Source organism: Vigna angularis, chromosome 6, assembly GCF_016808095.1.
Source record: "Vigna angularis cultivar LongXiaoDou No.4 chromosome 6, ASM1680809v1, whole genome shotgun sequence".
NCBI classification, from domain to species: Eukaryota; Viridiplantae; Streptophyta; class Magnoliopsida; order Fabales; family Fabaceae; genus Vigna; species Vigna angularis.
In genome coordinates, this window is record NC_068975.1 from 28,516,598 (window position 1) to 28,526,421 (window position 9,824).

General features: G+C 36.9%; 1 protein-coding gene across 1 annotated transcript; it reads right to left on the reverse strand.

Annotated features, from left to right (window-relative positions):
* Nucleotides 1-7,242: 7,242 nt before the first annotated feature.
* LOC108342522 (universal stress protein PHOS34-like) lies at nt 7,243-9,152 on the reverse strand. The gene is made up of 4 exons (XM_017580308.2): nt 8,818-9,152; nt 8,518-8,627; nt 8,215-8,333; nt 7,243-8,091 (listed from the first exon to the last, which is right to left on the reverse strand). The coding sequence occupies exons 1-4, from the start codon at nt 8,993-8,995 to the stop codon at nt 8,019-8,021; spliced, it is 480 nt and encodes a 159-aa protein (XP_017435797.1). The 5' UTR covers nt 8,996-9,152; the 3' UTR covers nt 7,243-8,018.
* Between the last annotated feature and the right edge of the window lie 672 nt (nt 9,153-9,824).

Genomic DNA, 9,824 nt, shown 5'->3' on the forward strand with positions numbered 1-9,824 from the left:
AGGAAAAATAGATCGAATTGGTAATTGGGGTTTGAGTTGCATAATTCTGTAGATTTTCGTTCTGCGGATTATGCAGACTCGTTGTGCGAATGGATTCGCACAGCGAGTCACCCTGGCGAGATGCACTCTGTCAGGGCATTCGCACAGCAAATAGATGCACTGTGTGAATGGTTTGAGAGGGTTGCTCTCTGTTTGACGATTTGCATGGCGAATCGGGACGCTATGCGACTGGTTGGGATTTAGGACTACTGTCATTTTATTCGAATAGCGAATAGGTGTGCTCTACGAGTATTTAGGGAGTCTGAGCCATTGTCTGGGGCTCTCGAGTAGCGATTTGGGGCGCTATGCGAGGGGTTTAGGGTCTGATACAATTAGGAGTTTATTCGCATAGCGAGTTTAAATGATGTGCGAATGGTTATGAGGGTTGGGTCTATGTCTGAGGATTTGCACAACGAGTTGGGTCGCTGTGCGAGAAACCTCTGAATTCGCTTTGCGAATGTGTGCGCTGTGCGAATGGTCCAAGTTATTGTTCACCTGTTTCTTTCTTGTATTCACTAAACCTGAATGAATTGTAAAGCTTGTATGATGTATGAAATATGGTGTATGATTTAGTATGATTACGAGTCATGATCCAAGTATAAGTATGTGAATCAAAGTGGTGAATGTAAGTTTCAGTATAGAATTTCTTAGTGAGATTTCTGGTTGTTTAGAATGAATACAGGAGCTCAGTCTTAGGGGTTATCCAGAAACTCCAATGGTCTTTTATTCTCAAGTAGAGAAGATTGAACCATGTCGTGAGGAGTAGTAGGAGGTCTTAGTCTTAGAGGCTTCCAGTATGCTCCAAGGTGTGGTACAAACTAACCTCGTGAGTGTGGTAGGGTGAAACCCATTGGCAATGGTTTTACAAAGCAGTAGAGGCCACCACGAGTGCATGACCCGTCATAGCTCGACAATCATTCTAAGTTCGAACAAGTCAAGTCTAGAATATAACATGTTAGGATGTTTGCTTTAGTTACTTTGCTTGAATTATCTTGTGTATCCTATGTGCTATTGAATTGTATGTTTTCCTTTATATCTAGCTTACCCTTCTGTTTGTGTTTGTATTTTGTATGTTTGGTGTTCTTTCTTTGCAATGATCATCTGATGGATGTGAGCACAGGGAGATGAGGTGTCTCTGGAGCAGACCTTGGAGGGCGATGATGCTGCTGTTTAGTTTAGTTAGGTTATTTATTTTAGCATATAGTTTTGGAATACTCTTTTGTATTTAAAAGTTTTAAATTTTACGGTTATTTTGGATGACTGTAAAGTTTATACTTTATATCTCCTAGTCTATAATTGTTCTATTTTATTCTTTTTATGACTACAATTATATGGTTTATTACTATATTTTGAGATGTTACAATGATAGGTAAACTCAGATATATATGAGAATTAAACTATTACATTTATTAAAATAATTTTCTTGTAAATAATAAAATTAATTTATTCATAAATTAATTTGTAAACAAAATTCAAATAAGATTTTCCTAATATAAAAAGTATATATATATATATATATATATATATATATATATATATATATATATATATATATATATATATATATATATATATATATATATATATATATATATATATATATATATATATATATATATATATATATATATATCCAAAGAGACGTTAAATCTATAATTTTGTTTGTGGACTAAACATCGAAAAATACATTTCAAGTGTGAATGAATAACTCATACATCCATTCCATAAAACAAAAATTGTTTGTTTTTAGTTGATGCTTCACAACTAAACTTTTATTTACAAAAATACTGTAGCCTATAAAATAAGGATAATATCACACATAACCAAAGATAAAATACAAGCACAAAATGGTCGAGTGAATTTTTGTAATTTTTCTAAAAAGAAAAAAGTAAAAAGCAAAAAAAAAAATATCAAATGTAAAATATTATGTGTGTTTCATTTTTCTATTCTATATTTATGTGATATAGGCACCCATGCCCTAAGAGGGAATCATGGCAGCAATGGAGAGACAGTTGCTAACTGTTATGCTGACCATGCCTTCAGAACGACCCCTAGCCAACTTGAGGTCCTCGAAGCCGCTCTCGCAGGTGGAGACATCCGCCATCACGGAGCTCAGCATGACGGTGACGTTGGCGAGGTCGTGAGAGGTGAGGGCATTCAAGGCCTGCTGCAGGCTCTGGAGGGCGGTTGTGTACTGCTCCTTGCAGTTAGCGAGGGCGGTGGCCATATCCGATGAGGATTTCATGTGTTTGTCGACAATGGAGATGGTGAAGTTGGTCTGGAAGGAGCAGGCCTTGATGGCGGCTTCCAGGACGCTCATGAGGTCGAATTTGTTTCCCAGGAAGGGCACCACGGTGGAGAGGCAGTCGTCGGGGTAGTCCGTGCGGGAGCAGATTTCCTTCACAGAGTCACGGTCTTGGCGATTGAACTGGTTCAGCATCGTAATCGTCTTGCTCCCGCGCAACGACCCCATCCGGATTTCGGCGAAGAACGAGGAAAACGCTTTGCGCAGTTGCCCGCCGCCACTCCCGCCAAAGAAGCCTTCCTCGACGGTGTTCGAGAATGGCGACTCCGCCGTTGGTGCGTCCGCCAATGACGTGTCCTCGGACGCCGGGCCCTCTGATGCCGGGTCCTCCGATGGCGGGTCCGCCGATTCCGTGTCCTCTGATGGCGGGTCCGCCGATTCCGTGTTAGCAGATGTCAGGTCCCCGTACAATTCCTCCGGGTCCTTCATTGCAGGGTCATCTCTTACCGGGTCCACGGAGGGTTCCGTCATTGCTTCTTCAGATGGCGGGTCCGCCGATGCCGGGTCATCTGTTGGTGGGTCAGCCAATGACGGGTTAGCCGATGTCGGGTCCACTAACGGTTCCTCCGATGCCTGATCCGCCGATGCGGGGTCAGCCGATGCCGGGTCCTCCGATTCTGGGGCCCCCGTTGCCTGATCCTCTGTAGACTCCGTCGGTGGCGGTTCGGACTGAGGCTCTTCGTCGCTGGGTGAGTCATGCGCTTTGCATATTGCAAAGCATAGTGCTAGGGTTATGAAGAAGAGGGTGATGAAGTTAACGTTGAGTTTCATTTTCTTTTGGTTTTGTTTATTACTTTTTGTGTTTTTTAATTTTTTTTAAGGAGGCTGAGAAAAGAAGGTGTTGGGTGCTAGGGAATTGGGGTGTGAGAATATATATAAATATATACAAGTGAGGGCGAAGGACGGCTGGGTTATGAATTGACGGTGAGAAAAATAGAAGATAATTTTACTCCCAATTTTTTTTCTCTTATCTCTATTTTATAACTTTTTTAAGTAATAGAATATTACATTTAACTAATAAAAGTAAATATATATAAAATTTTAATATAAAATAATAAATTTATGGTTGTTAAACAGATAGAAACTGTCAAACTATCATGCTCCTTGAAAAAAATAGGATGAGGTGATTAGTGATTATTGTCTAATGGTGATTAGTGGGAATGTTTCCGCATTGTTTTGCTCACTAATGAGGTGATTAATTATTAATGTGTAATGGCGGATATCTATCCTAAGAGAAAATTACCCGTTTGATACCACATTTTTATATCAGAAAAGGACAAACATGTTTTCTAACTCAATTTAGAAAGTGAGCAATTTGAACAAATTTTACCTGTAAACTATCACCATATATGTGATTTTAACAGTTTTTTTTTTCTTGGATACAAGAAGGATAAAAAATTTATTTTATTTCGTGTTATTTTACTATTCTTAATGAAAGTTTCTCAATACTTTTAACTAGAACCATTTTTATATAATATTTATTTATATTTTTTGTTGTAAAAATAAAAACACTTTATATCATGAGATGAGATTGTGTAACATCCCAATAAATAGTAATTACCATTAATTAGAATTAATTACAATTAACAGTAAACAGTCTTTACAACTAACAAAGATCAAAAGCCGAACGGCTTGAATTGTAGCGTTACAAAAGTCAAGTCCAAAAACAGCGAACGCTAACAACGAACGGTTTTACAAAATAAATAACCGAACGTCTAAAACATTAATAAAACCACTAACAGCTACTAAAGAGCGAGCGATCTACTGCTCGGCCTTAACCTCCACCTCGACTAGGTTGGCATCCTCCAAATTTTCTTCTTCCAGCATATCTTCAAGTGGCGCCTCCCCATCTGCTCACGTCCACAACGGATGATCATTGCATTGACAAGACGGACGTACATAACCAGTAGACAACACAAGGAATTGCAAGGGTAAGCTTAGGTAATTTAATTCATACATTTCACATACAATTTAACATCAGAAATTAACACACAATACATACATCAATGAATCAAAATAGAATAAATTATCCAACTCTCATAAATGACGACCGTCCGGACTGTATGAATCCAAGTAACCGCAGGCGTTCGTGCACCCGGGTGATGTAGTAACTGGAACCATCCATCAGCTGCCACCCGAGGTTAACCCTATCAGCCTCAAAGTACTCAATAGGGCTAGGGTCTCCTGCCATTCCCACACATGACCTACTCCCCTCTACATGAGGACGAGCACTCACGGAATATCAGGATGATCAGCCATCAGCGATTTTACCATGGTCATACTACACAATTCATCATATTCAAATCAGAGAGACGTTCCTCCTTGGAACGCTCGTTCAAATTCCAAAATCATAATTTCATCACATATATGGTTCGCACATTTTATAATTCCCACAACATCACATTTTCAAATCTTAGTTACACTTCTTTAAAAAGACGAACGTTAATTAACTGTATGGACGAACGCTATTTGAGATCAGGACGAACGCTATTTAAAAATCAGGACGAACGCTATTTAAAATCAATAATTATTCAATTAGTACGAACGTTTGATAGGAGACCTTGCGCGATTTAGAACGGACGCTCGTTATAAGGCCGAGCACTATTTCGGACGAACGCTTGGTAGAATACCGTGCGCCATTTAAGACGAACGTTCGACATAAGGCCGAACGCTTATCAAAGACGAACGCTCGACAGAAGGTCGAACGCTATCAAAGACAAACGCTCGACAGAAGGTCGAACGCTATCAAAGACGAACGCTCGACATAAGGTCGAACGCTATCAAAGACGAACGCTAGACATAAGGGCGAGCGCTACTTATCATTTACCTTTTTGAACGAGCGTTCAGTCTAAGACCGAACGCCACTTAAGACGAACGCTCAATTAGCATTTCAAATGGGGATGCTCGTTCTAAGACAGAATCCTTTCCAAATGAAAGAATTTCACTCTAAATCAATTTTAGAGAAACCGAACGGTATATGACCGTACAAGGACGAGCGTATTTTATCAAGCAGAGAATATGATATTTTCCAGATTTTTCAGTTTACAATAACTTTACAGTTTTCATACGATTCATGACTTATAATCTCTATCCACCATAAATCTCATACATTACAAAATTCATATCATCATCCCAAACCATACAGAAACTTAATCTTATTCCAAATCATACATTTCATTCTCAGCATACATTTCAAACAACATTCATCACATACATCCAGTGCAACCATGCTCGTTCATGCATACTTAAACATCAAATATTTCATACATTTCAGACATCCAGTATACTTCAAGCATTTCATACACATCAAACAAGTATTAAATTAAATTACTAAAGCTTCCCTTACCTGGTCTAGCAGTGAACTCCCTAAGCGAATGCTTTTAACTTGCCCAAATACCGTTTCCTACCCTCAACGTGCTTCTCAAGCGTTTCACTCAATCTAACCACAAGAAATGGAGAAAAACTCAGCTTATATTCTAACATGCAGCAGTACCAGCGTCTGCATGTAACTCAGAACGGAGCGTTTTAGGGTTTGAGAACTTACCAGTTCAGATTTCAGTTCTGTTCGGATCAAATGAAAGCTCACGACACCGTGAACGATCCTACGGTTCTGAAATGGAAGCAGAGATTTTGATGGTGAGTTATCTTAGAGAGAAGATGAAAGATTTTAGAGAGAAGCTGAAGAAGAGAAATGGCCAGGGTTTCGTGAGAAAGAAGGTGAATGCATGGAATGGAGTGAAGTGTTTTTCAGAGAAATCATTTTCTCTTCCTCGCCAAACGGCCATGCATTCACGTACTGCCACCTGGTTTCCACTACAGCTTTTAGAAGCTTCTGACGTGACAGACGGCGTCAGCGCATGCAGAAGGTGATTTCCCTTCCCACGCAGGACGAACGTCCATCCTCTGCATGCCACTTGTTTTCCACCAACGTTTTTGGAACGTTCCCTCAGTGACACATGGCAGGCGCATGCATTGTGGGCTTTGACGTGTCAAAGTGCTTTTAATGGTAATCAGAGAGTGGGATTTAGTGCGTTAATTATTCAGGGTTTCACAGATTGCATATAATAACATAATATAAGTATATTTTTTTTCTCTCCAAATTGCTGGAATTGAAAATATATTTCATCGCTATCTTTATCTTTCTTGGATTCGTTTACTTGTCTTATTAAATATAATTACATTTAATAAAAGTAAATATAATTAGTGTAGGAAAACTGGGCAAGTTTAAAAATTTATATAAGAAAATCTTTACTAAATGAAGTTTTATTTTATCATCCATACTTATTCTTATATTAATTTTATTAATTTTTATTAAGCAAATATTCATTTAATGGTCATATATTATTTTTTTAAAAATTGGTATCATTAAAATTTGCTTTCAAATTGAACTAAGTAACCACATCTCCTCTCAAATAAGTCAATATCAAAATAAAATACACTTTCGAAATAGAAAAAAACGTGGACAACAAACGCATAATAATTGGGAGCAGGGAACAAAGTTATGTACAAGGACTGTCTAAGAACAAAAATCAAAGTTTCATGTACCAACCATGGTAACTACCTCCCAAACAATTCAACTAAGTAATCACATCTCCCTTCAAATAAGTCAGGTTAACTACTTAATATCAAAAGAAAATACACTTTCAAAACAGGACAAAAATGTGGGGAACAAAGACACAATATTTGATAAGCAACGAACAAAATTATGTGAAGGATTTGCCTAATAGAAAGAATCAAAGTTTGATGTAGCAAACATGGTTAATTCAACCCACACAACAACATAATTTATCTAAGTAACAATATCAAAATCGAAAAAAAAAAATGAGGACAACAAAACATAACCGTCAATAGACTCTGCTAAATGGAAAACAACATAAATATGATTATGGTCTGCAAAATGGAAACCAACATAAATATGTGCATTAACATAAAATATTACAATGAATTTTCTTGTATTAAACTTTACAACAATTTCGGGAAATAAAATGAACAAAGTCATCTTTTTCTATTCAACTTTACACAAATGACAACTTTTACTACATACGTTAGTGTCTTTTGCTCTCATATCCAGCATATGGAGTTGTTACGGTACGACTCTTGAATCTATACATTGTTCTTCCTTCGTTTGCTTATACATATTGCTTTATTGTATGTAACCTCAGATTCAAACTGCATGTTGTGGTCATGTTCCATAAGATCACTAGTTCCACCAACACCTTTTTCCACATTCTGACCACCCTTGTCATTACTTTTTTCTTCAACCAAAATATGTGAGTTTCCCATATGTGAGTCACATTCTTGCACCATTACGATAAAGCATCAAAAACTCATATATTCCTAGCAAAATATACAAACTACAAAAATGTTTTCTCCAACCACACTCAACTCTAATTCTAAACATACATTCAATTCATTAAATTCCACAACTTTCTACCCAAAATAAAACAATATCGTCTTATTGCTGGTACACCTCTGTCTTTATTTATTTATGTTTGGATGATGAAAATAGTATTACAATTAATATAACATCCTTTTCCTATAGTTTGAAAAAGTCATTTCAGAAACAAGTTGAATGAATACACGCACAGCAGGTACTTGAACAAAACGAGGTAGAATAGTTTGATTATTCCTACATTAAATTAGAAAATTAATGAAGAAACTAATGGTTGTGGTCTTAACTCTTGACCACAGTGACAGGACAGGTGGCATTATTCACCACGTAGTTGCTGACGCTGCCCATTATGACCCTGGAAAAGGAAAATGAAAAAAAAAGATTGAAATTCGGATCATTCATTATATCAGAAGAAACGTAAAAAACCTCAGTATCTGCTATGCTGTGTTTTGGAGGAATGGGTTGAAATAGTAAGCACCTTTGGAGAGGTCCAAGGCCTCTGTTGCCGAGGGTAAGGTAGTCTAGAGGTACCTGATCAATCGCTTCACATAACTTCTCACGAGCATCTCCCCAATAGATCTTCATTATTACCATAATCTGCCATCCCAAAATCTTCCAACTTACTCTTATGTAATGCTATGCACACAACTAACAAATATTTCTACTTCTCTTTCATAAAGAGTTAGAACAGAGCAAGACAAAAAATGGCATGCTTATTTTTGTAATTTAAAAACTAAATTCAATATTTACAACCCTAGGAGAAAATTTACCAAAACCATACATTTTTTTGCCTGGCAGCAGTTTGGACTATATCAATTACATTGGGGTCGGGGTTGAATTCATATTTCTTCATGACCGCAGGTTCAGAGAACTCAGACAGAGGTATCAGAGCTGCGTTTGCATCAATACACACACTAAATAAGCAAATTAAAATCTCAAACATGCATCCGCTCCCCAATTAGAACCACAGAACGACTACGAATGAAATTTTGTTCTACCTATATTTTTACGAATTTGACGTAAATAATTTGTAACAGATAAAATCATTAGAATATTCGATCAAGGGATTAGCAGTGCTAACGTGAACCAGTGGTTTCCCAGAGCTGCATCTCGCCGTGCTCGTAATTGGAAGCGTGGCGAACCACGATAAGAACGAGATGATCTCCTTCTTTTACCACGTTATCCACCGTCCATTGCAGTGCTTTGATGCTGCACGATGAGAAATCAACCGCCACGCCCACTCTCCTAGCACTTGTCATTTTCTCTCTCTCACTACAACAACCAACGATGTGGTCTCTTAGTAATGTTTTTTACTTGTGTTTGTGTCCATGGGAATTAGAATTCTATTTTGGTTTGTTGTTTTGGTCTGTGAAGGGTTGACACTGAAAAAGCGCAATTTGTGAGGCTGATACTGGAAGAGCGGCAATTGAGTTCTGCGTTAGTGGCTCACACTGTTCCACACATTTATTGCCTTTTTGAATTTGAGGTTCGATAATTCTCACTCACACTAGGATCAGATCCAAACCGAGAAATCAATAATTTCTTTTTGGTTTGTGTAATACTAACCAGTGAATATGGCAATACGAAAAGTCATTCCCAGAGGTCTATCAATATTAAATGGGCTGGGTTTGAACGAAGCTTGTGTTTAAACTTCAACGAAATTATACAACTGTTTGGATGATTTAAAATGCGTAAGATCTTTAATTTTTAATAAGAAAATTTTATTTTAATGCCGTTTACATATTTATTTTTATTATTCAACTAGTTTTAAATTCGTATATATGTTCGGGTTGATGTTGGTCTTTGTGTTTAGTAAAACAGAATTAGATATAAAAAAAAGTATATTAAATAATTAAGTTTTGAATAAAATCGATTTTAAAAATAATTTATAGTTGTAGAAAGTGAATATTTTTATAAAAATATAAATAATAGACTTTGTAAAATTATAAAAGATAAAACATGTAAAAAATAGAATATACAATGCCTAAATTAAACTTAATTTATTAATAATTTACTAGTGAACCGTTATCATAAGAGTTTGAATTCATCTTCCATGTATGATTCTAACTCTTCTTGAGTATGTTTGGC

Coding starts and splice junctions, on each gene's coding strand:
- LOC108342522 (XM_017580308.2), bottom strand. CDS start 8,995: ATGACAAGTGCTAGGAGAGTGGGCGTGGCGGTTGATTTCTCATCGTGC. Junction 8,628..8,817: donor CTGGGAAACCACTGGTTCAC/GTTAGCACTGCT, acceptor ATGCAAACGCAG/CTCTGATACCTCTGTCTGAG. Junction 8,092..8,214: donor GGCCTTGGACCTCTCCAAAG/GTGCTTACTATT, acceptor TTCCTTTTCCAG/GGTCATAATGGGCAGCGTCA.